At 41.9% G+C, this 27,805-nt stretch overlaps 1 protein-coding gene and 1 long non-coding RNA gene across 2 annotated transcripts in view; one reads left to right on the top strand and one right to left on the bottom strand.

Annotated features, from left to right (window-relative positions):
- Nucleotides 1-1,166: 1,166 nt before the first annotated feature.
- Nucleotides 1,167-27,805, bottom strand: part of LOC138842365 (uncharacterized) — a 51,628-nt gene continuing 24,989 nt past the window's right edge. Inside the window, exon 3 of the long non-coding RNA XR_011376780.1 lies at nucleotides 1,167-1,308. This is a non-coding gene — a long non-coding RNA (uncharacterized lncRNA). The remainder of the gene's footprint in view (nucleotides 1,309-27,805) is intronic.
- On the top strand, nucleotides 15,926-27,467 carry RGSL1 (regulator of G protein signaling like 1). The gene is given in 7 exon segments (XM_060284377.1): nucleotides 15,926-15,938; nucleotides 18,774-18,856; nucleotides 22,699-22,773; nucleotides 24,053-24,182; nucleotides 26,400-27,068; nucleotides 27,071-27,205; nucleotides 27,208-27,467. Coding segments are annotated over 7 exon segments (1,365 nt in total).

Raw genomic sequence — 27,805 nt, forward strand, 5'->3', positions numbered from 1 at the left:
GCTGACACTGGTGGCCTATGGACCACACTTGCAGTGGCAAGGTCCTGCCTCTGAGTTCCCTGAAGGCAGGTGCCATGTCTTATTCACCTTTGTAATACCGGCTTTTAGTGTAGTGTCTGGCTGATCATAGCTGGTTAATACATTTGTTGAAGGGAAATGGGTTAAGGCACTGGTGTTTCTGGGGTGTTTCTCTTAAATGTAAGTGTGTGATCTGGGCAGTATTAGAGTATTGTTGTAGCTGAGATGGTGGCAAGTAGGGTGGGGCAGGGCTTGGGGCTCGCAGCAAGGCAGGATAAATCCTGAGTAGGACCAAGACCTCAGCTTTACAGATGCAGAAACTCATGTTTATCAGTCTGTTTAGGTTCCGAAGGACTGTCCGATGCTTATAAACCAGAAGCCCCGTGTACTCATTAACTTTAAAGGATATGTCTCTGCAGTGACTGAATTACTTGTGCCTGCTTATGAGATGCTCCCCGCCCCCACCCATCCACGCTCCGCCCCCCACCCTGCACCTCACCTGAGATCAAAGTAGCAAGGGATAGCTTAGCTCAGAACATTGACTCAGAACATACATAACTAAATGTACTCGCGGGGAAAATAAAGCAGGTAAAGGAAAAGCTTGACAAGTTGCCCCTTCTCCAAAAGGATTTCATTTCTGTAATACTTATTTCCTCCCCAGTACAGTCTTTCTCCTTGGTTAGCACTGGAGGAAGACGATAAATTCTTGCTTCTAACTATATGTGTTTCTGGCTCCATATTGACCAGCCACTCCCCTTCAGCCAACACATCCTTCTACCACGAAGCCCAGCCTCAAAATAACTGATTTTATTCTTGCTTTTTCCAGCTGCATTCCAGTCTTGAGGGTACATTCAAGTGAGCATTTTAATGGTGGACATGTGTGTGGTGCCCAGTACCTCTTAGGGTGGGGTGCTCCTGCAGGGACAATTCTGCTTGTTTGATGCTGACTCTCCTCGTCCCCCAATTCTGGGGATGCCTCCTTTGGCCTCTCCTCTTGACAAGACCGCGAGGGGGCGGGCAGGGTGGGACAGACCAAGATCCAGCTCGCGGGCTGGCCCGAGTGCTGTGCTCTCCTGTGGCCTGGGGGCCGTCAGCCGAGGGGGCTGATTGGGAAAGAGGGCTCACAGCCTTCGTCCACTTACCTCCCCTTTTGCCTGAGGGTGGGCTGGAGTTCTCTCGTACTTCTTGACAGATGGTGACTGAGTATCTCAGCATATACTTTGTCACTGACGCACCGCTCACCATGTGACACCCTGTGGGTCACTTGTCTCTGGGCTTCGGTTTCTTCTTCTGTGAAAAGAGGGATTTGGAGGAAATAGACCCAGTGGTCTCATCCAGCCCTAAGATTAACAACTTAAAGTGCTTTATATTGATAACCTGCTTTAAGATGCACTATTCATGGAGGCCTCACGATTACAATTCCACACTTACCTGTGAGGAGGATGAATGTTAGGAAGGTAAGTACCTTGTCTTAGAACACCTGCCTAGCAATTGGCCAAACACACATTTTCTTAATCACCAACTGGTACTATCTCCTGGGCCTGGACATGAGGACTTTTTACTTCTCTCCCACCTTGAGAGAGAAAGCACAGGCCTCTGGCTCCCTTGTTTCCTCCTTTCCTCCCCTCTCCTTTCCAGGGTCTGGTCTGCATTCACCCTCTTTGTCTTCTTTCTGCGGAATTCTCCACGTTCTCCCTCAGCCTTCTCCATCTCTCTTTCTCTCCTCCACCCTCCCTTCCTTCTCCCTTCCCTCTCCATCCCCCTCTTAGCCACCTCCCTCCCCCTCCCTCCGTTTCCTCCTGCATGCCAGCCTTTCTTGGGAAATCCTTTTCAGTTCTGCTTTTACAAAGATGTTGCCCCACACTCCTGTGTGAGTCTGTGGGTCAGTGAGGGCAGGAAGATAGCTTCCAGGTGAGACCTGATAACCAGGGTGCTGCTTTCCAGTCAAATGCAATGGTCTCCAATCATCAGGTGAAAGATGCCCTTGCATTGGGATCACCAGTGGTGGGAGAGGGGGGGATGATTCAAACTGCAGATTCCTGGGCCCCAACCCAGAGCTTTATTTAGTAGGGTCATACGAAACTCAGTACTCTGTATTTTAGAACAGCTCTCCTGAGATGAATCTGATGTGCAGCAAGACGCATACTCTGCTGTTGAGACAAGTGCCCATCAGACCCTGTCCCTGAGGGTAAGCCAGTGCATGGCCAAGTATCCACCACGGTACCAGGAGTGCTGCCTCCGGAGGAGGCCTTACTTGCAGGTCACAGAGCGTCAGGTAGTGAGTTTGGCAGCTGCTCCCTCCCCGTCCTAGTTGGATGCCCCATCGGTGCCATGTGTGGCTGAATAGAAGGGAGCTCCCTGCTTCCACCACATTGGGGTAAGCTCAGTCTCCTGATTTGCATTTCATCTATTTTGGGCTACAAGTCCCTAAACCAGAGGTATGCTTATCCCTTTCATCCTTTTAGATAACACTTCCCTCTCTCCTATAGTTGTCACCCTGGTTATTGACTGGAGAAGAGTAAGAGGAAAGCAATTTTCATTCAAGTCCCTGTAATAGAACATGAATTTCCTAATTACTTTCTTTCCAAATTAAATTAGTTTTCTAATTAAATACTAGGACATTCCCCCTGAGATCTCTGGGTTCTGACAGCTCCGTATGTAGAATTTGGAAGTGCCTCTGAGGCCATCTAGTCTGCCTCTCACTAAAGAACCCTCACTGCCTATTGCTAAAAATACATTTATTGAAGACCAGTGTTTTTGAAGATGAGCTCTGTGCTGCATCACCAAGCTCTTTGCTGGGATCACACTCTGCCTTTGGTTTACACCATGTGCTCTCAAAAGGGACATTATGACCCCCAAGGAAGTACAAATTTGTGATTTTAGATATTACAATGATGTGTGGCTTTCCAAAGGGCTATAGGACATAAAAGAGATAGTATATTTCGTTATTAAATTTTCATGCGGCGGAGGGGACGAGATAAGGGAACATATGTTAAAAAGCTTCCTTAAGGAGGACAAAAATGAAAAAAGGGTTGAAAAACACTGATTTACGCAAAAGGGGTCTAAGTCTCTGGGAAATTATAATTATGCCAAGTCATCCACACCCTTTCATTCGGCCTCTTCTGTGTTTAATTGAGGAGAAAGGAGTCAAGATAAACTTTGAACACACCTATGTCAGTCTCTCCAGCTGTTCTTTGGGAATGATCCAATTTGCCCTGCCTTCGACAGCTGGGGTGAATTCTCCCTTCTAATTGCATAGCTCTGGTCATTTGTCCCACTCATTTGGTATTTCACTCTTAGCATTAGTGACTTGCATCATTTGTATGTATCTGTTCTGTCTTTATAACTATAACATAAGCATTTTATGGTGGAGCTCACGTGTTTATGTGTTCATGTATTCATTCATCCAACAAACATCCATTGAGCACCTCCAGGCATAGGGCTAGATTCTAAAGAGACAAGACAGGACACGGTTTCCTACTTCAAAGACTTCCCAGTAAAAAAAGACTGGTGAAACAGGGTGACAATTGTACCGATAGAGATGACTAGAAGTTGCATGGAGAGATATCCTTCCCAGTTGAGAGGAGGCAGTGCTTGAGCTAAGCCTTGAAGGAAAGGCAGAGTTTCTCAGATAGAGAAAAAATGTGTAATAGGAAGCCCATTTCAAACCGAGCTGGAAGCTTCTGATATGCCTGGAGAGAATGTGGGAATGGAGTGGAAATGAGGCCAGGGCAAAACACGAGGCAACTTGAAGCTCATTCTAAGGACGTGGATTTTATCCACAAGTCAAGGGGATGCCACTAGAGAATTCAGATTAGCCAGTGGCATGATTATATCTTCACTCCCAAGATTAGGTCTTCATTCACTGTGGTTGCAATGTGGATAGGAATCAATGAGGATTGGAACCTCATTAAGAGATATTGCAACAATGCAGGGTTGGTGATGCCTGAACAAGGGTGGTGGGTGGGGATGGAGTGAAAGGAACTGACCAGAAAAGTTACTTAGGAAGGAGAATCTAGAGAACTTGTTGATTAATGGGCTGTGAGGTTGAGTGAAAATTACTACCACTACTTTGATGGGACATTTATCAGTATCTATTACAACTGAAAAAAGGAATACATTTTCTGTTTCTGATACTGAAAACAAGAAAAATCTCAAATAAACAATCTAACCTTACACATAAAGCAACTAGAAAGAGAACAAAGAAAAGCCAAAGTTAGTAGAAGAAAAGAAATCATAAAGGTCACAGCAGGAATAAATGAAATAGAAAAAGAAGAAAACAATAGCAAAGATGAATAAAATTAAAAGTTGGTTCTTAGAGAAGATAAACAAAATTGATAAACCTTTAGCCAGACTCATTAGCAAAAAAAGGGAGAGGCCTCAAATCAATAAAATTAGAAATGAAAAAGGAGAAGTTACAACAGACACCACAGAAATACAAAGCATCCTAAGAGACTACTACAAGCAACTTCCTGGTTTAGTCTTGGTACAACTTTCCAAGACTGAACCAGGAAGAATTAGAAAATATAAACAGACCAATCACAAGCACTGAATTTGAGACTGTGATTAAAAATCTTCCAACAAACAAAAGTCCAGGATCAGATGGCTTCACAGGCGAATTCTATCAAACATTTAGAGAAGAGCTAACACCCATCCTTCTCAAAGTCTTCCAAAAACTTACAGAGGGAGGAACACTCCCAAACTCATTTTATGAGGCCACCATCACCCTGATAACAAAACCAGACAAAGATATCACAAAAAAAGAAAATTACAGACCAATACCACTGATGAACATAGACACAGCAATCCTCAACAAAATAGTAGCAAAGAGAATCCAACAACACATTAAAAGGATCACACACCACGATCAAGTGAGATTTATCCCAGGGATGCAAGCATTCCTCAATATACACAAATCAATCAATGTGATACACCATATTAACAAATTAAAGGATAAAAGCCATGTAATCATGTCAATAGATGCAGAATAGCTTTTGACAAAATTTAACACCAATTTATGATAAAAACTCTCCAGAAAGTGGGCATAGAGGGAACCTACCTCAACATAATAAAGGCCATAAATGACAAACCCACAGCAAAACATCATTCTCAATGGTGAAAAACTGAAAGCATTTCCTCTAAATCAGGAACAAGACAAGGATATCCACTCTTGCCACTATTATTCAACATAGTTCTGGAAGTCCTAGCCATGGCAATCAGAGAAGAAAAAGAAATAAAGGGAATACAAGTTGGAAAAGAAACGTAAAACTGTCACTGCTTGCAGATGACATGACACTATATGTAAAAAATCCTAAAGATGCCACCAGAAAACTACTAGAACTAGTCCATGAATCTGGAAAATTTGCAGGATACAACATTGATGCACAGAAATCTCTTGAATTCCTATTCACTAACATTGAAAGATCAGAAAGAAAAATTAAGGAACCAATCCCATTTACCATTGCAACAAAAAGAATAAAACACCTAGGAATAAATCTACCTAAGGAGGCAAAAGACCTGTATTCAGAAAACTATAAAACACTGATGAAGGAAATCAAAGATGACACAAACTGATGGAGAGGTATACCATGTTCCTGGATTGGAAGAATCAATATTGTGAAAATGACTAAACTACCTAAAGCAATTTACATGTTCAATGTAATCTGTATCAAATTACCACTGGCATTTTTCAAAGAATTAGAACAAAAAAATTTACAATTTGTATGGAAACAAAAAAGACCCCAACTAGCCAAAGCAATCTTGAGAAAGAAAAATGGAGCCAAAGGAATCAGGTTCCCTGACTTCAGACTATTCTAGAAAGCTACAGTAATCAAGACAGTATGGTACTGGCACAAAAATGGAAATATAGATCAATGGAACAGGATAGAAAGCCTAGAGATAAACCCATGCACCTATGGTCACTTAATCTATGACAAAGGAGGCAAGAATATACCATGGAGAAAAAACAGCCCCTTCAATAAGTGGTGCTGTGAAAACTGGACAGCTACATGTAAAAGAATGAAATTAGAACACTCCCTAACACCATACACAAAAATAAACTCAAAATGGATTAAAGACCTACATGTAAGACCAGACACTGTAAAACTTTTAGAGGAAAACATAGGAAAAACACTCTGACATAAATGACAGCAAGATCTTTTATAACCTACCTCCTAGAGTAACGGAAATAAAAACAAAAATAAGCAAATGGGACCTAATGAAACTTACAAGCTTTTGCACAGCAAAGGAAACCATAAACAAGATGAAAAGATAACCCTCAGAATGGAAGAAAAGATTTGCAAATGAAACAATGGACAAAGGATTAATCTCCGAAATATACAAACAGCTCATGCAGCTCAATATCAAAAAACAAACAGCCCAATCCTAAAATGGGTGGAAGGCCAAAATAGACATTTCACCAAAGAAGACATACAGATGGCCAAGAGGCACATGAAAAGATGGTCAACATCACTAATCATTAGAGAAATGCAAATCAAAACCACAGTGAGGTATCACCTCACACCAGTCAGGATGGCCACCATCAAAATAAATGCCGGGAGGTTGTGGAGAAGAGGGAACCCTCTTGCACTGTTGGTGGGAATGTAAATTGATACAGCTACTGTGGAAAACAGTAGGGAGGTTGCTAAAAAAACTAAAAATAGAACTACTATATGACCCAAAATCCCACTACTTGGCATATACCCTGAGAAAACCATAATTCAAAAAGTCACATGTACCCCGATGTTCATTGCAGCACTATTTACAGTACCTGGGTCATGGAAGCAACTCAAATGCCCATCGATAAACAAATGGATAAAGAAGATGTGGTCCATATATATAATGGACTATTACTCAGCCATAAAAGGAAAGGAAATTGGGTCATTTGTAGAGATGTGGATGGATACTGTCTTACAGAGTGAAGTAAGCCAGAAAGAGAAAAACATATATCGTATATTAATGCATATATGTGGAATCTAGAAAAGTGGCACAGATGAACCTATTTGCAGTGCAGGAATAGAAATGTAGACATAGAGAATGGACATGTGGACACAGGGTAGGGGAAGGAGAGGGTGGGATGAATTGGGACATTAGGTTTGACATAAATACAGTACCATGTGTAAAATAGATAGCTAGTGGGAAAATACTGTATAGCACAGGGAGCTCAGCTCAGTGCGCTGTGATGACCTAGATGGGTGGGCTGGGAGGGGAGGGAGGTCCAAAAGGGAAGGGATATATATATATGTGGCTGATATAGTTCATTGTACAGCAGAAACTAACACAACATTATAAAGCAATTATACTCCAATACAAAATCCAATGGCTTGTTTATTCTGCATATTTTTCTTTTTAATCCTCACTACTATTCTATGAAGTAGACTTATAGATGATAACCTAAAACTCCAAAGTTGTAACAAAGTGGCTTAATGTAGGTAGACATTTAGCCATGTCACATAATGCTATAGCTGCGAGTCAAAGGGAATGGAATTCTGTGCGGGTAGAGTTCAATTATTGAGATCTTGCAAAAGAATGTGTTTATGTGACCCATTCTGCTTTTCTCCCTGCTGTCCCCAGGATGTGGAGAATCTAAGCTTCCCTACTTGTGGTCACGGCTAAAATATTTATGCTTCGAACAGAGTGAGGCTGGGACAAGGATTCTAGAGAGCCATTATCCTTCTAGTTTCCCCCTTACTTCTAGTTTCTAGGAAAACAAGATGTAACCCTTTTCCTTTGGTTCTGGCGTTATTCTTCCGTGTTAATTTTCTGGTTCAAAAGTTAAGATGTAGCAGGGGTAAATTGTTGTCTGGCGGTTAATAGCCTCTACTCTCTGGCTTTGGGGATCTGTGAGCATTCTGACGATTGCAAAGGAGGGAGGTACTACCCAGTGTTATTTACAGGGGGCTCAGCAGTGTCTCAGGATGCAGGCTGGCATGCATGTGCCGAACGTCCAGTGTGTGAGCAGCGGGCAGCTCTCCACGGGAGGCTTACACCTTGCACCAGTGGGATGATCAGGTAATGATGCTGTCCACAGGAGATGAGCCATGGTCCCCGGGGTGGAAATAAAATATTCCCCAGACAGTAGTTCAGCGTCTGTGCTTCTCCTTGCTCCTGGTGACTGTGGAGCTCTGCACTTTCCCCTGGAGGTTCTTCTCTGTTTCTGGTTGTCACCTCTGGGTCCCATCCCCCTGTTTCTTACCCACACCTTGGGTACCTTTTCAGGCCTTGCCCAGCCTTGCAGCTCCTCCTTCCTGTGGCCTCGTTCGAACTCCTCTAGTGCCTTGAGTTTGGGGTGGCAGGGAGTCTGGTTTTCCTCTATATTCGTTCCTAGTGATTTGACAAAACTCTGTTTTCTACTTCATGCAGGCCTCCTCTTCTTCATATTAAAAGCATATTTTCGATTTTTTTAACCTAAAAATTGACTTTATTTTTTTGGTATTGCAATATGACCTCATCTTGAGGCAATGCCTTTCACTAATAGGGAGAGAAGTTATACACAAGGGCAGAAAAGAACAGACAAAATATTACTATTTTAAGGTATTTTCTCTCTACAAAGGTAGAAGTTGAAGAGATACCTCAGCCACTTTTTGACAGATCTGTCTTGCTTCTGAGTACTTTTGAGATCAGATACTGATGAGCTCATCTCTTGTAGTAAATTAATGCCTCAAAATATTATTATGTCTCACAATGTGTACCTTTGAGGTAGAATAATAAATAGTAGCAGGGACCTTCAAAGCCACAAAGGATCATTACTGAGGCCTGATATAATGGTGGAATGGGCAGGGCTGCTGTTTGGGTGATAAGGAACTTTCTGCATTCCTCATATCACAGTAGGTATGAGCACTCTGACAGTAATCCTAATGACGCTGGAATGTAAAATCAACTGAAGATAAATCTGGGAAAAAAAGAAAAATAAAAAACCCAAACAGAATTCTGGAGAGAACGGTGTAATTTTTACCACCATCCACCAGAGGGCACCATCTTTGCATGAGCTAGGAAGGGGCCCTTGCTCTCCATTTGTGCTGAGGTATCAATTTTAAAAGAAATGAAGGAAGGCTGAAGAGGAAAAATACATAAGCTAGTGTTTTCCCAGCATCTAGTAAGCATAATGAAGGTCTGTTTGTTTCCTATTAAACTTAGATGTGTAGACATGAATAAGCATAAAATTCAGCTGATAGATATAGAGTATATATGTATAGATCTATATACACAGATACATAGATGGATATATAGATATATAGATAGATATATAGATACAGATAGCTGTATATACATAAACATATAGATATATATGTTTGTGTGTCTCAAAAACACAGCAGTGTCAACATGCTTGAGCTAAAATGGCTGTTTTTTAGCAACTCTATAAAAGTCATCACAATGCTCATTTAGCTCATCAAATAGGCATACAATAAAGAGTTGGTGAATGAGTAAATAAAGCATCTAGTACAGGTGTAACATGGATGAAATGTCAATTTAATTCTGATCTGGGTTTTGAGGGATACGCAGGAGTTTGTTAGAGGAGTTCAGGGGAGGCACTCTGAGGTCATACGTTCCTGTACTCATAAGCCCAGCAGTGCAGTTCCAGAATTTCATGGCCCGATGGTACCAGAGAAAACTCTTGAGTTCCTGCCCCCTAGGAAGGATGGCTAAGGAAGAGCCACACAAATTGTTTTATGGAAAGTTCGTTAATTTGCATTTCAGGTGAAAGGTAGACGATTATTAATGGGCTCTTCCAATGGAGCGAGGTGCCAACCACAAAATGCTGGCAATTGCTGTGTTATAATCAATATTCAATATATTATTGTACACATTTATAAACTAATTGTTAAGCTTTTAAACTTGGCATATAGAATTACTTTTAAATGTAATTTTATTTTAAATTGCTTTCACTTTTTCCTTATTTTTCAATAAAATCATACATTTGATAAATCAAATTTTCCTAAACAGATACCACTTCCATATTTTGTTAACTAAAATTCCTTAGGCATTTCATATTATGGGCTGAAAATATGATTTTAAAAAATACTTTACATACCTAACAAGGCAGTTTTACAAACCTAAGAACTTTCTCCTAAGGACTTAAAAAGGCTCTTGTAAATTTAATGTCAGATTTTAAAATGCAAAACAAAATTTAAGCATTTTACTGTGCAAAAAACAACATACACAAAATAGCACACATTTTCTTAAAAGTACAATTTATTTGCATGTGTGTCTTGATGTTTCATGTGTTCCAAGATGAGTTTGTAGCCTACCATGTTTCTTCAATCTTCAATTACCTCATTCATTAATCAGGGTAACACACAAACATGCACACATCTTTCCTTAAATTATCACTTCCTTTGGAAAAGAGATCATAACCTGGGCAAAGAAAATTCTTTTAGTTCTCTTCCTAGAAGAGTGGTCTATACAGCACTGATATATACCCACATTCCTTAAGACACTATGCTTTTTATTTTTTTTTAACATCGTTATTGGAGTATAATTGCTTTACAATGGTGTGTTAGATTCTGCTTTATAACAAAGTGAATCAGTTATACATATACATATATTACCATATCTCCTCCCTCTTGCATGCCCCTCCCACCCTTCCCATCCCACCCTCCCTATCCCACCCCTCTAGGTGGTCACAAAGCACTGAGCTGATCTACCTGTGCTATGTGGCTGCTTCCCACTAACTAGCTATTTTACATTTGGTAGTGTGTATATGCCCATGCCGTTCTCTTACTATGCCCCAGCTTACCCTTCCCCCTTCTCATGTCCTCAAGTCCCTTCTCTACATCTGCATCTTTATTCCTGTCCTGCCCCTAGGTTCTTCAGAACATTTTTTTTTTAGATTCCATATATATGTATTAACATATGGTATTTGCTTTTCTCTTTCTGACTTACTTCACTCTGTATGACAGACTCTAGGTCCATCCACCTCACTACAAATAACTCAATTTTGTTTCTTTTTATGGCTGAGTAATATTCCTTTGTATATATGTGCCACATCTTCTTTACCCATTCATCTGTTGATGGACACTTAGGTTGCTTCCATGCCCTGGGTATTGTAAATAGAGCTACAGTGAACATTGTGGTACCTGAAACTTTTTGAAATATGGTTTTCTCAGGGTATATGCCCAGTAGTGGGATTGCTGGGTCATATGGTAGTTCTATTTTTAGTTTCTTAAGGAACCTCCATACTGTTCTCCATAGTGGCTGTATCAATTTACATTCCCACCAACAGTGCAAGAGGGTTTCCTTTTCTCCACACCCTCTCCAGCATTTACTGTTTGTAGATTTTTGTTGATGGCCATTCTGACAGGTAGTTTTGATTTGCATTTCTTTAATGATTAGTGATGTTGAGCATCCTTTTATGTGTTTGTTGGCAATCTGTATATCTTCTTTGGAGAAATGTCTGTTTAGGTCTTCTGCCCATTTATGGATTGGTTTGTTTTTTGATATTGAGCTGCATGAGCAGCTTGTAAATTTTGGAAATTAATCCTTTGTCAGTTGCTTCATTTGCAAATATTTTCTCCCATTCAAAGGGTTGTCCTTTTCTCTTGTTTATGGTTTCCTTTGCTGTGCAAAAGTTTTTAACTTTCATTAGGTCCCATTTGTTTGTTTTTGTTTTTATTTCCACCTAAACTTACAGCTAAAGCAATTAGAGAAAAAAGAACAGAAAAACCCCACAGTTAGCAGAAGGAAAGAAATCCTAAAGATCAGATAGGAAATAAATGAAAAAGAAATGAAGGAAACAATATCAAAGATCAATGAAACTAAAAGCTGGTACTTTGCAAAGATAAACAAAATTGACAAACCATTAGCCAGACTCAACAAGAGAAAAAGGGAGAAGACTCAAATCAATAGAATTAGAAATGAAAAAGGAGAAGTAACAGCTGACACTGCAGAAATACAAAGGATCATGAGAGATTACTACAAGCAACTATATGCCAATAAAATGGACAACCTGGAAGAAATGGACAAATTCTTAGAAAAGCACAACCTTCCAAGACTGAACCAGGAAGAAATAGAAAATATAAACAGACCAATCACAAGCACTGAAATTGAGACTGTGGTTAAAAATCTTCCAACAAACAAAAGCCCTGGACCAAATGGCTTCACAGGCGAAGTCTATCAAACATTTAGAGCAGAGCTAACACCTATCCTTCTCAAACTCTTCCAAAATATAGCAGAGGGAGGAACACTCCCAAACTCATTGTACAAAGCCACCATCACTCTGAAACCAAAACCAGACAAAGATGTCACAAAGATAGAAATCTACAGGCCAATATCACTGATGAACATAGATGCAAAAATCCTCAACAAAATACTAGCAAACAGAATCCAACAGCACATTAAAAGGATCATACACCACGATCAAGTGGTGTTTATTCCAGGAAGGCAAGGATTCTTCAATGTACGCAAATCAATCAATGTGATAAACCATATTAACAAACTGAAGGAGAAAAACCATATGATCATCTCAATAGATGCAGAAAAACCTTTCGAAAAAGTTCAACACCCATTACTGATAAGACACTATGCTTTTAGACTTGTCTTCAATGAAGTTATGTGAAGCCACCCTCTACTCCTAATCACTGCCCTGCTATCTTCCCTGCAGTTCAAAGAGGCTGACTACTGGAGCTATTAGCAACCAAATGGAGTGTTGTCACCCCAATAATAGCAAGGACTAAAAGCCAACAAGGCTGGCTAGAGGCTTGAATTACATGACGGTTAGATCCCTGATCCTTTCAAGACCTTCTAGTTCCCAAAGTGAAAGGGTACCAGATGTCTCCTTTACTTGTGTGATGATAAGAATCACCTGGGGTGCTTGCTAAACACATCCATTGGGCTTCCCTGGTGGCGCAGTGGTTAAGAATCCGCCTGCCAGTGCAGGAGACACAGGTTCAAGCCCTGGTCCGGGAAGATCCCACAGGCTGTGGAGCAACTAACCCCGTGCACCACAACTATAGAGCCTGCAAGCCACAACTACTAAGCCCGCATGCCTAGAGACCATGCTCTGCAACAAGAGAAGCCACAGCAATGAGAAGCCTGCGCACCGCAAGAAGGAGAAGCCCCCACTTGCCACAAAAAGAGAAAGCCCGCGCACAGCAACAAAGACGCAACATGGCCAAAAATAAATAAATAAACAAATAATAAAACAAAACAAACAAAAAACACATACATTACCATGTCCATGCTCTGACAACTCTAGCTTAGAAGAGCCTGGGTGAGGCTCAAGTGTTTTGTATATTTTACAAGTGCCCCAGATGATGATTATTATCAGGCAAATATAAAATATATTGTTTTTTAAAAAATTATACCTAAGTTCACGTCTCAGCTCTACCACTTACCAGTTGTGTGTTGGAGCAGATCTAGTGTGCAATGATTTCCCAAAGCTCTGGGCATCTCCTTTACTCCAGTGCACCCCTACCCTGGAAATGGCAGCAGATCTCTTTGGCAAAAGTTAGGAAGAGACTCCCAGGAAATACTTGCAAAAATATCGCAAGGTTCTTCCTAAGGGGCAAAATGCTTTCTTTTCATTTAAGAGCTTCTAGTTCTGACTCAGGACTGAAAATTGGATGAGGGGTCTGGAATTCTACCTGACGGTTCATTTTTGGTTCATATTCATATTAATTCATTCACTCAAATATTTATTGAGCACTTCCACGTGACAGAAACTGCTCTAGATGTTCGGGATGCATCACTTGAAAAAAGAGTAAAAAATTCCTGCCACCATGTAGTTTATGTTCTCAAGTAGAATCTCACTGAGCCCGCCACACAGTTTTTCCAAGGGACCCTATGATCATTTGCCACCACAAAGAATCTGTGTGTTGGATCATTCTGATATCCATACACCATAGCTGCTATTATGATATCCACATATACTTTGGTATATCCCATTGCAATCAAAGGTAATTTTCAACTACAGCGTCTTCTTTCAGCCTTTGTGGACACCTCCACTGTGCCACTACTGCTGGCACCATCACCAATGAGCCTTTGCTGTAATAAGCACCACCATGCATAATCTCTCATTGCCCCTGAGCTTTTTCCTTTTGCTTTTTAAAATTATTATAATTATTATTGTTTATTGGAGTATAACTGCTTTGAGTCACCCCTTCAAGATGAAGAGCCCTGGATGGAGGATCTGACTGCTGAGTCTAGGACAGGTGCCCGTGTCCTTGCGGCCAGGACAGGAGAGGGACTGTCCGGCCCCTCTGGCAGGAGACAGTCCCTCCAAGACTCACACAATTTTTCAGCCCAAATAAGAAGGATGGTCAGAGACTGAGTGACCAAAACAAAGCTACACAAAACCCTAATAAATGCACTTGCCCCTGGCCCTCTCAGTGTTCAGGATCCTCTTTGGGCTAATTTACAGGGATCCTAGGACAGTGTAAGGAGGGATCTAAATGTGGCAAATCAGACCCAAACCCGGGACTACCCAAAATCATTTGCCTCTCCTTCAAGTGAACAAGAACTTACTCTTCAAACCCATTTGAAGGCAATAAAAAATGAGTATCAAAAGTTAATTTCCACATTAAAATCTTCTGAACACTTGTCTTATAACCAGCTGTTCTCTGTGAGTAAACTCATGCTGAGCTCCAAATTTCCAACTTGCTACAAATGTTTTAGACCTTGCTAGAAATTACTTCTGCCTACTTTCTCTTTGGTTATTATTGTTCTTCATCTCTAAAACTCTTTCTATGTGGATCAAAAGTGTTCTGCTCTTTTCTTTGAGCTACTCATGATCCCAGAAGTAGGCCTGGCCCAGTTTACAACAGAAAATCATTATACCATCCTCAGAAAAATTAAAATGAAAGAATTATAACTTCTTTCCCATATTGCCTCTTGCTTGCCTCTAGTTTTCTGGGGTAACTGGTCTAGATGGATGAGGGATTGATCAGGATTAGAACATTTCTGGTCAAAATTGGTCACAGAAAATCTGCAGTTCTTTTGTATGCTATGATTTGATGAAAATATTAAATGACTTTGTCTCAGTCTTATGGTAAAATTCTTAGATAGGTGGGGTACCTTTTTCTAAGTAGCTCCTTTCCATATAGATATTGTTTATGTCTTCCTTTATAACATCTGTGGGAAAGAAAGTCTAATTAAACATATAAGGATACGCACAAGAAGTGGCAGGAGAAATTATACAGAAAAACACATCATTGTGAGCAAGTCCAAGAGACTTATTTCTAAGCTCATTAAAACATGTTTTTCATGTGAAAGGGAGGTTTGATTTACTGGCACATTTGAAATAAGATGGGCTCTTGAATCGCGTAGGCAGAGTCCAATCTCAGTGTTGCACTTACTATCTTTCATTGAAAAGGAGGTGATGATAATCCCTATTTTGCATGGCTGAGAATGGAATGAGAATCAAGTATAAACACCTCATCTAATTCTTCCTCATGGAAGGCATTCAGCTAATGTTTATTCAATCTTTTTTCAAAGCCAGTGGATAGTAACCCACAGCCAACCAGAGGAAACTATTTGGGAAGGAAGAGAAGGGGTGGAAAACAGCATGGATATTAGGTTGAATTTTCCAGCTTCTCTGAGAGACAAGTCATTAAACATTCACTGTGTACCTGTTAAATTTCTAGCAGGATATTGGATCCAAAAGACACATGAGGAATGAATGAACAGATTCCTACTCCCTCGAAGCATAAAATCAAGTTAAAAAGACAGAACTTAAACTCAGGATCTAGAATTAGACAACAATTATAAAGAAACTGTCGAACCACACCAAATAGTATGGACTGAAGCCCTAAGTATGGGAAGAGTCTGTATGGTTAAGGGAATCCAGAAGATCAGGTAACGTAAAGACTTATTTTCAGACTGAGGTCTCTACCAGAGGTATCGAATCTGGAACCCCTAGGAGAAGGTGTCATTGTGCATTCATAAGGAGCAGTGGCAGGAAGAGCAAGGCCACATGAGCAATGCTGGTGTGAGTCTCTGAGAGGGATGTCTCCGCGGCTTTGAGCCCCCCAAGTAAGGCAAACCACTCACCTTCGTGGTTGTTAACAGGAATGAGTCATTCAGGGACACCACATGTAGATTTTATGTTATTCATACCAGTTGTTTTTCTTCTCTTTTCTCCCCTTAACCCACCTTATGCCACCACATCTTTTAGGATCAGATAGAGTCCCATTCATAAGACAACTAAGGCAACTAGGAGGGATAACTAATAGGGAAGAATTAAAATGCATATTGGCCCATTGTGTGTCATACCGCCTCCAGGGAGAAGGCTAGCATGAGGTTTGGGGTTATCCAACAATTTCTTTGTTACCACATCAATATCACTATTGTGTGGAACGAATGTTGAAAACCTGCTCAGATTATAATGAAGTTTGAAGGCAAAACAGGTGAGAATGGAAAAACAAGAATGGAGAAATAGGACAGGGAAGTGGAGGATATGGAGAGCCTTGTTCCTACATCCCATGAAGACTGTATTGTTAATGCCAAGCACTGCTCTCAGTCAAGCCCCTCGTCACCAACAGTATGTGTGACTATAGAAAACAATCGATTGAGAAATTTATCCAAAACCTTGCTTTCCTGCACTCAGATCGTCTCAATAATCTTATTCAGCAAATCCATGCCAGGATTTATGAATAACAACAAATGAACAAAAGTCCAAATGATGGAAGATCTTTTCTTGAAAGAACAATTCATTCAACATTTACAGAACTTAGACACTGTGCAAACACTCTTAGTGTCTAGAGGAATAAAGATGAAAAGACAAAAGTCCCACCTCTCATGGAGCTCAGTCTGTTGAGGAAGACAGTTGAGGAATACTCCTCCACTGCATAGGGGAGTATTGAGAGAGAGAGAGAGAGAAACAGAGCAACAGGAATCAAAGATGATTTTCAAGTTTCTGGTTTAGACAACTGGATGGTGGTTCCAGTAACTGAGACTGGGAAAACAGGAAAAGGAGAAGGTTGGGAAGGAAAATTATCAGATCAGCTTTGAAAATGTTGAGATGAAACTGCTTGACGGGTGTCCATGTGGAGATGTCCCATAGCTCATTGGATATTTAAAACTGGAGCCAAAGAAAGAAGTCTGGACTGAGAACATAGATTTTGAAATTATCCATGGGGAATAGATAAATTAAATCAGGGAATTCTCATAAAAAGATGAGCAGAGGGCTGAGGAGGAGGACGATAGAAAAAAACACATAAATATTTACAACACTAGGTAGCAAAAGAAAAAGACATCTATGGATCAGAGGGCAAGAACGGGCATCAGTTCTGTTACAATCGTGTTTGATTGTCTGGGTTTCTATTTCTATTTCTATTATTAGAAGACAATAACCACCAAAGTGTCATTAGGAAAAGTAATGAAGGGGATTGTTTAGTTTTCTTATGTTATTACAACTTCACCCCAGTGGAGTGCCATGTACTTTTCTCACCAGACATTTAGCTAGCTGAGAGATAGGACTAGTGTATAATATTTAAGTTTCTCATTTTATGAGTGTTTTTTTAAAAAATAAATTTATTTATTTTTGGCTGCGTTGGGTCTTCGTTGCTGTGCACGGGCTTTCTCTAGTTGTGGTGAGCAGGGGCTACTCTTTGTTGCAGTGCACGGGCTTCTCAATACAGTGGCTTGTCTTGTTGTGGAGCATGGGTTCTAGGCAGGCAGCCTTCAGTAGTTGCGGCGCGTGGGCTCAGTAGTGGTGGCTCATGGGCTCTAGAGCACAGGCTCAGTTGTTGTGTCTCACGGGCTTAGTTGCTCCGTGGCATGTGGGATCTTCCTGGATCAGGGCTCAACCAGCGTCCCCTGCATTGGCAGGCAGATTCTTAACCACTTTGCCACCAGGGAAGCCCTATAAGTCTTTCATTATACACTTTAGGTATGATGGAAAAATGCTGGGCCATTGATAGAACAATTAACTTACTATTTACCAGTTGACATTATACACTAAAAAGCAGGGGCAGTGAATTAGAATGAACCTAGAGAGGCCACCTAGTCCACCTGTGGTCTCTATGCTTGGTTTTGAGGCAGTCAACACTTATTTCCTGAGATTAACTTGGGCAGCACAATGATCAAGCTTGAGAGAAATAATAAATATGTTCCATTACCGATATATTCAAAAAGCCTCTTTCTGGGGCTTTAATGTTGGGCCCAAACCGACAAGTTGAAATTTGACTTGGTTTCTGAAAAGTGACTGCACAAATTAAAGATGGTGAAAGCTAACCCCATTTCCGGCCATGCTAATATAACATAGAACATGGGTAATAGTTGTCTTATGCTCCTCACTGGGAAGGATGTGGAATGATTGAGTTGTGGGTGCCCCTTCAGGCAATGAGAAGGGAACCAGACAGAAAGGAGGTCATGTGATGAATTACTGAAGAAATGCTTAGTGACTAGCCAGAGGGGGTGGAGGTAGGCAGAAGGTTGTAATGACTTTGTAAATATGGGATCTCTGTCCATTAAAAGAGGACTTAGATGAATTCAATCAAGATTCAGAGGGCAGAGTTTCAACAAACGGAAAGAAGGTAAAGGAAGGCAGTTCACAGTAGGAAAGATCTTACGAAACTATTTTCTCTCTGCATAAATGGAACGGGCAGTCCTGTGAGGCGAGGAGCTCCCCACAGCTGGGAGTGTTTAAGCAGAGCGATGTGGCAGACCAGGGTCCTGGAGAGGGGAGAAATTGAGTTAGATGACCCTAAAAGCCATCGTCATGCTGAGATTTACCCTTGTGAAATGATCCATTCAAATTGCTTCATTTTCCCATCCTCAAAGCAATCCTGCTTATGAGAGATTTTTTTCTCCCCATATAGAGATGATTGGTTCTACAAATCTTATAATTCTGCTAGAGGATGAAACCTTTGCTGATTTTTTCAACACATTTCTTTCTCTCCTAGTAAGCATTCTCAGACTTAAATCCAAATGTTTCATCAACAGCTGAAGAGTGAATCTTACTGAGCTGAGTATCTTTTTTTAAAAAAATTTTACATTATTTATTTTTTATACAGCAGGTTCTTATTAGTTATCCATTTTATACATAATAGTCTATATATGTCAATCGCAATATCCCAATTCATCCCACCACCACCACCACCACCCCCAGCCAACTTTTCTCCCTTGGTGTCTATACGTTTGTTCTCTACATCTGTGTCTCTATTTCTGCCCTGCAAACAGGTTCATCTGTACCATTTTTCTAGGTTCCATATATATGCGTTACTATATGATATTTGTTTTTCTATTTCTGACTTACTTCACTCTGTATGACAGTCTCTAGATTCATCCACGTCTCTACAAATGACCCAAAATTTCATTCCTTTTTATGGCTGAGTAATATTCCATTGTACATATGTACCACATCTATTTTATCCATTCGTCTGTCAATAGGCATTTAGGTTGCTTCCATGACCGGGCTATTGTAAATAGTTCTACAATGAACATGGGGTGCATGTGTCTTTTTGAATTATGGTTTCCTCTGAGTATATGCCCAGTAGTGGGATTGCTGGGTTATATGGTAATTCTATTTTTAGTTTTTTAAGGAACCTCCATACTGTTCCTCAAAATGGCTGTATCAATTTACATTCCCACCAACAATGCAAGAGGGTTCCCTTTTCTCCACACCCTCTCCAGCATTTTTTCAAAAATCAAGTTTTACCAAATCAAAACTATTTCAATTTGAGCAAATAAACATGAAGTAGAAAATGCTCTAAAATCTCCAGGAGTTCCAGTTATTGATATAATGAAATCCTAAATCCCCAGCCTCCTTGATCACCTTTGCCTGTACACAGTTATCTTTCATCACACCCTTTGCTGGTCCCCAGTGCTGCAGTGATGGCCGCTCTACCCTTGCAAAGCACACCTGGCATTCTCCCCACCTCTATGCTTCTCCTTGGCTGTGTTCTTAGTTTCCATAGTTTCACTCACCAAACTCTTAACCATTTTTCAGATCTCTAGTTAAATCCTGCTCTGCTTAAGGAGTTCCTAGGTCCTCCCAATAGGAACTTATTTCTCCCTGCCTCTGTGCCCCTTGGCACTTTGCAACTTTCATGTGTTATATGTGTGTATCTGCCCCACTGGATTGTGAAGTTGTGAATTCCTCCAGAAGGACAATGGATTATTCATTCTGCTCTACTCCCTTCACCCAGTGTTTGGCAGATAGCAATTGCTGAGTTGTTAACTGAAACCAAATTTATATATCTTCTCAATCTATGCAACTAAAACAAACCTCAAATATCAAAATATTCTTCAAACCAAACCTACACTAATCCTGCTTCTTTTTTGGTTTAAATATTTGGTTACATCTGAGCGCTGGTGCCTTATAAATAGCTGCTCATCTCAGTGCACCTTTTTCCATGGATGCTGCCTGTGAAAAGGTGAAATTTCACAAAACTAGGAAAGAACACTATTATTCCACAAACACCTATTGGGTGGCACTTTGTGCTAGACGCTGAGCTTAGTCCTGGGGACACAGATATTAATGATGCCATCTGTGTCTTCAAGGAAGTCCAGTCTAACGTGAGAGACCAGTGTTTAAGGCCAGTGCGCAAAGGGTTGTGAGTGACATGACTGAAGTCTCTAGGAGGTAGTGGGGTACATTGGAGGAAGAGGCCACTCCTACCTGGAAGAGTCAGAAAGGTGCCAGTGAAGAGGTCACACAAGCCAAGCCTGGAAAGAAGACTAGTTATTTGACAATGGTCTGGGGACGAAGATGGGGAGGGAAGGGTGGATAAAGAAGCAAGAGGAAAAGACGGGGGGGTTGAGTATCAAGAGAAGCAGAGGCCTTAGGGACAGGACAGAGTAAGTAAAGGCACCATGGAATACAGTCCTATGGCACCTTGGGGGAACCTCTAAGGCTGAAGAAAAAGTTGTGAGAGGCAGACATAGCAAGAGATGAGGCTGCACAGCCAGGCCTCCGAGAGTAGGTAGGCCGAGCTTAGGAGTTTGGACATCATTCTGAGGGCAACAGAAAATCATCAGAGGTTTAGGTAAAGGAGTGACATGATCAGACTTTCATCTAGGAAAATTATTTCTGCAGAAGTCTGGCCATGGCTAGCGCTGTCAGGGGGCCACAGTGGAGACAGGGAAACTAGTCAGGAGATTGTTTCAAGAGTCTAGGTGAGAAGCGATGAGAGTCTAAAGGCAAAACGATGAAGAGGATGGATAAATAGGAGAGATTTTTCACAAAGCGAAACGCAGGACCTATCACTCTGAATGTCAGAGAGAAGTGGTAACAAGAAGAGAGGGATCAGGGTAGCAGGCGTGGGTGCCTGGGTGGATGGTGGTACCAGCGACATGGTAAAAAAGGGAAGGAGGAAAAGGCCTCGAAGAGCAGGTGTTTGGGGGTGATCCGCACTCATACTCTAGCATCTGCCACTGTCTTAATGAAAGGTTTCAGAAGTAACCTTAAGGCATTTTAGCTAATCAGTTTGTCAACTTAATTATGCGGCCCGCAATAATGTTATAGAAATGGCGAACGTAATGTGGGAAGTAGAATCCTGAGAATGTCCTGGCCATTTAGGTCGCTGTGGTCTATTTAGGAAGAAAGTGGTATTTCATGTTGAGTGCTGCTGTCAATTTACAGATTTCTACCATTTAATGTCCATAATCACCCTGTCAGGTCAACATCACTCCCTCCTTACAGATGGGTCTCAGAAGTTAAATGACTTGCCTAAGATCACTTGGCAAATCTGGGGCAGTCCTAGAGTGACCAGGTCCTGTGGCTCCAGGCCTGGCGTGTTTTCCACATCAGCCTCCGGCCCTGAATGGCACAAATGTCACATGGTGAAAATGCTCCCACGCACTACTCCCACAAAATCTCACGATCTCACAGTCCCACCGCACATCCCATAAAGGTAACTTCACACGCCAGGCAGGGTGTGTCTTGTCCAACACTGAGTGCAGAGCAGGGAGGGGTCACTAAGTATTGAGTCTCCTTCACAGACCGATATTTGTGAAGTGCAGGCAACACCATCACCTTCCATTGATACAGCCAAGGACAAAGGGAAGAGAAGGAGGGGGCCGCAGACTGACAAAAGTTTGGGGCTGCCGGTCTCGGGGAGATGGTCAGAATGACGTGATGTGCTGAGAGTTCACTTTAGCCCCTCTGGTTTATCACAAATACTTTGGGGGCACTTTGAGATATTTTGATGCCTACAGTGAGACTGCTAAGCATAGCTACCTGTAAACATAGAAGCCCTTTCACATTAGTCTCAAAACTGCCTAGGTCACAGACCCTTCTCCTTGACAAAAGAGGACAGTAGCCTAGAATTTTCTATCAATTTTGGACACTCTTAACGCCCCCCTAAGTTATTTGTACCTTTAATCCTCACATCCTCTGTTCTCTCTACTTTCTCCAGTTAAAGAATTTAGGCAAATCCAAAGGTATTTCTCTTTATGAAAAGGCTTTAAGCCTTTGCTCTTTCTAAGTCCTGTAGAAATGAATAATGCAATACACAAAATAAATACCTTTTAATGTCGTGAGCTTTGGCCTTTGCACACAGGCAAGATAACTCCCAGGTCGGGGCAGGATGGAGCCAAAAGGTAAATGAATCTTGCAGTTTAATCTTTCTTGGTTGTTTTGCACAAAGCAAGTTGATTCAGTGCAATAAAGTTAGGAATTAATGTCCCTTGATATAGGAAAGCAATGGAACCTCTCTTTGCCTGTGGCTGCAGATGGACTGTGACATTTTCATGAAGAGAAACTCTAGACCCCTTTGGCTGTTTCTTAGGTTTCTTTTGCAGGTCTTTGGTCAGACACCATTTTACACTCTTGAAAATTCATAGTGGAGCTTGTGGCCAGAAATACCCCATGACTTGGTGAGTATGATTCTTGAATGGTGTATGGTTTGGGATGGGGGAAGAGGCAGCTGAATTTGATGTGTGGATTCGGACAGGGAGAGGGATAGGATCTCCTGAGGGTGACTGTGGAAGAAACTATAAAGCAGGTAAGTAGGACAAACAGCATCAAGCCAGGTAGACATTTCTGCTTTTTGCATTTTTACCACTTGGGCAAGCAACTGCTGGTGAGTTCTTTCCTCTATATTGTAGTCCATGGTTAGCAAAAGTGATTAAACTCTCATGTCCACTGTGGTCGTTGGGTAGGAGATGCTTGGAGTACTGTGTTGAGAAGAACTCAGAGGCCATACTTAAGCCAGAAGGAGTCTGAGAATTGATTGGCAATGCTTGCCATGGGTGTGAGATAGGCAGTGCAGCCCATGGGCCACACAGCAATTATTTGCATTGTAAGGTGTAGCTCAAGTCAAGATGACACTCGACAGTTCCTAGTGACTGCTTGACCATGAGACCTATCTTTCTCCCAATCTTTTTTTCTCTTTATATGTTTTTTCCTTGTCCTTGTTCACTGTCTCTCTCGTCTCCTTTTCCCCCCTTCCTGTTCTCCTTTTCCACTCTGTAGACCTTGGACTCACCAATGGCTTCCTCATGCCCTACCTGTGACATGTGGCATCAGAAAGCTCACTCAGCCATGCTCACAACAAGGTTTTATTTTTCTCTGGGATCTGGAGAGCTGAGAAAGACACTCCACTTGATTCTTATATTTGGTTTTCTTACGAGAGCCCCAAGACTTAAAATTTTATTTTATTTCCTTTCTCTGGTAGTTAGATCCTTCAGGGATCCGTCCCGTATTCTAAATGATGTTATGTGTGTTTGTGTGTTTTTGTACACGTTGTGCTGGTGATATGGGTTGAGAGCTTGTGAGAAATTGTAAGTGTGCTTACAAAGAAGCAAGTTGAGTAGAGTTATGACTTGACACAACAGACCAAAATCTCTCCTGCTTCTCTTCTCTCAAGCAAAACTTAGATTTTTTTTCTTTACTTTGACCTTTTCTTAAACAACCTCACCCAGGAATAAGAAAGATTTTTCTGATGAGAAAACAAGCCTTTCCTTTCCTACCAATCAGTCCTTTGAGAACCTCAACCCCAGTCTCCGCTTCCCTTAGATACTATTTTTAATCAACACACCTCTCCTCTGGGCCAAATACTACAAGCATGAGGTTATTTATTGCCCTTGCTAAGCTGCATTTCTTAGCGATTCAGTTCCATTTCTCTTTTCTGTTCCTTGTTTGTTTGGACTCTAGATTGCAAAGTACAAAGGATTATTGACCTGGTTGGAAAAATACCGGTTACCTTTCTTCTGTAAAACCAACTTGTGTTTCCATTACATTCTCTGTCAGGAGTTCATCAGTTTCGTTCAGTCCCCAGAAGGAGGTAAGCCGGCGGGTGTGTGTGGGGAGAAACCTGGGCAGCTAGGTTGCACAGCTTCCCGTGCCTGTCAGTCCTACAGTAAGGCTGCCTTTATAGCCTTAGATGTACGGTTGGCTCAGGCTGTGTTGCAGCGAAATCTTAGGCTGAAAAATCGGAACCAAGAGCAACAAGCAGGAGTCTGATGGGCGGGGCTGTTTGTCTCACTGCAGCCAGACATGAGAGAGTTAATGACGGCCACATTGCCCACAATATGTTCAGAATCAAAGGTAGCACCACCTTCACTGTTATCACCTGGCCTAAGCCACCATCATTTCTCGCCTGGCTATTGAAATCATCTCTGAATCAGTCTCCTCACTGCTGCTCTTGTTCTCTGCTCCCAGCAGCCAGGGTGAGCTTTTTAAAACATCCGTTAGTTCATGTCACTCCTCTGCTCGCTGACCCTCCCCACCACCACCACCAATGGCTCCCATCTCAGTGTGAAATCCAGCGCCCCTAAAATGCCTTTCCAGGTCCTAGAGACCTGGCGCCATTGCCTTTCTGACCTCATCTCCTGCTTCTCTCTTGCTCCCTCACTGCAGCCAGATTGGCCTCCCTGCAGTTCCTCAGACATAGTGGACACATTCCCAGTTCAAGGCTTTGCACTGGCTGTTCACGCTGCCTGGAAGGCTCCTCCTCCATGTATTCACATGGACCTCCCTTCACCTCAAGTCTCTGGGCAGTTCTCACCTCCTCATTGAAGGCTACCCTGATGGCCCAATGCCCACTCATCCACCCCTGCCCTAGCTCTCCCTACATCCTCCTTTCCTTTTTTCCTGTAATGCTTATAACTTTCATTCTCACTAGAGGATGTATTTATTATGCTTATTGTATATTGTCTCTCTCCTCTGCTAGAGTATAAGCTCCTTGAGGGCGGGGATTTTTGTTCTGTTTGTGGATGTATCCCAAACACCTAGAATGGTACCTGGCACTTAGTAGGCACATAATAAATATCTGTTGAAAGAATGAATGAATAAGATTTCCATCTAGGGTTGACTTGACAACTTGATTCTCAGCTCAACTAGCCAAAGGAGAAAGGAAACCAGGGAACGTTAAGATTCCGGAGATCCCACTGAGTAAAATGTTGTAACAAATCGCCCATTGTACTCACCTCCCGCCTTCAATATATTGATATGTATTGGGAGAGAATTATAAAGCATATCCGAAGTGAAATCCCTGGGAGATATAAGAAAAAATCAATCCAGTATCTGATAGTCCTCAGTCTCTTGCCTTGCAGACTGCTACCCTCTCCATCAGGGATATCAGTGGGAACCCCAACCCTAAACAGGGAAGGGCTTGAGAGAGACCAGTTGTCCTGAAGCTGGTAGGTGCCTGTTCCTGAGATAGTACTTGTGAGTGAAGGGTGGCTGGCAAGAATGAAGGGGAATTGGGACAGGGTAATTGAATAGCTCCTGCACTTCTAAGCCTGCATGGCATGTTTTGTTTTATTTTCGTAGTTGGTTTGTTTTATTTTTCAATTGGGATTCTTGAGAACAAACTACAGTCCACAGGCCAAATGCAGTACATGTGGCCTAGGAGCTAAGAGTGTTTTTGTATTTTTAAAGGCTTAAAGAAGAAGACTGTGCAACAGAGACTATATATGTGTTACAAAGCATAAAATACTTACTACTGGCTCTTTACAGAAAAAAGTTTGCCAACCCCTTCTCTAGAACATCAGATTCATTCAAATGTATTTATTTACTAACTGAGAAGGTGTTCCTAACCCAAATACAAATGTGTTCCAGAAGATTCGCTGTTTGGGCTTAGTCTCACTCCTCTTTATTCATATAGATAACTGAGGATTGATGACATTAAAATCAGGGCTAGTTGGGAGTTTTTCAATTTGTCCAGTCCAAACTCTTTCCTTCAGTCAGATCTAACTTTGAGAAATCCCATTCAGAGGTACATGTTTCCTGTTCTTGAACATGTTTTCGCGTACCTCTTGCTTTCCTTTACAATAACTTTCAGTAGTCTGAAAAGTAACTTGAGGAATCCCACGAAATGATTATTTCTCTGGGGAAGAAGGAAGGTAATCAGAGTAAGGGGTCACTGAGTGTTGAACAAACCCTAAAAACATGTTCACTATATATCTGACCTGTCTACACCCCAGGACACAAAAACATTTGGAAAAATTCAAAAACCTCACCATTCCACATCATTTTCATCCTTTATCTTTCTTTCCAGAGGCCCTTCTGAACCTTTCCGTCTGGCATCCCAACCAGTCAACCACCAGGAGGGAAATCCTGAGTCACAAGCAAAAAGTGGCTCTGTTCAAACTCCAGAGCTATTGGCTCCCAAACTTTTATACCCACGCTAAGACGATCATGGCCAAGGAGGAATCGTGCCAGGCTCTGATGCAGGAATACGAGACTCGCCTGTACAGTATCTGCTATACCCACGTAGGAGGGCTCCCTCTGAGTATGAGCATCAAGAAGGGGCACCATCCCCAGAAGCGGTACTCGAGCGGGAAGGCCAAGAGGAAGATGTGGCAGTTGACAGACCAGGGCTCTTGGTCTCTGGAAGTGAATACCAACCCAGATACCAACACTTTGCTCCCCCAGGAGCTGTTTCCTCAAGGCAAGTTGGTTATACAAATGCCTTCCCCGAAAGAGACCTCTTTAAAGGAGAGAATTATCAGTTTCCAGGAAGAGGATATTCTCTGTGCCAAGAAGTCCAATGTGAAGAACAAAGCCAAGAGCCACCTCCACATGGAGGGCCTCTTTGAGACATCATTCTTTACCCACCTGAGGACTGTCACCCCCATCATCAATTACTCCCCCCACAAGACAATTAAGAAGGCCGTGGAGCAAAACCTCTCCTTGGGGTACACCCACTGGGCCTTGTGTGCTGATGCCTTGCAGGGAGTCCCATTTGGGACCACCTGAAGAAGCAAAATTTGAAAGTGGAGGTCCGACTCCTGGACCTATGGCAGGACCTGCACGATTTCCTCAGTGTCCTGATGAGTAACAGGAAGACTGGGAAAGCCTTCCTGGGCACATGCTGGGCAACTGGATCTGTGAGCTCTGCCTTAATGAGCAGATTGGTCTACGCCTACCACTAAAATCCCAAACCATCAAAGGCCTGAAGGAGCTGCTGCCATCTGGGGATGTGAACCTCTGGATTCCCAGAGCCCAGAAGGAGATCTGCAATGTAGGCCATGCCTCACAGAAATGGGTTGGTATCTGGAAGATTAGGTCAAGACTGACCAAAAATCCTATCTGGTCATCTATCCTGGCTAACTTAACGATATAACTACCCACACAACACTTTCCATATTGAAGCACTCGTTGATCACTTAGGAGCAAGTTATATAAATTCCCAAGAAGCAGCCAAAACTCCAAAGTAGGATGGAGGCGGAGGAGTGGTCTTCAATTCCCCCTTATACGGAGTCACCCAAAACTGTGAACCTCGGACTGTTCTATTGAGGGAAGTTTTAAGAACTCTGTTCTAAACCTCATGTACTGAAATACGGGGTCTCCGTTTCCTAGACTAGCCGTCACGGAAATGGCCAAATGAGAGGGTTTATTCTTTATTATTATTATTATTATTTTGCGGTACACGGGCCTCTCACCCCTGTGGCCTCTCCCGTT

This window comes from Globicephala melas, chromosome 1, assembly GCF_963455315.2.
Source record: "Globicephala melas chromosome 1, mGloMel1.2, whole genome shotgun sequence".
Classification (NCBI taxonomy): domain Eukaryota; kingdom Metazoa; phylum Chordata; class Mammalia; order Artiodactyla; family Delphinidae; genus Globicephala; species Globicephala melas.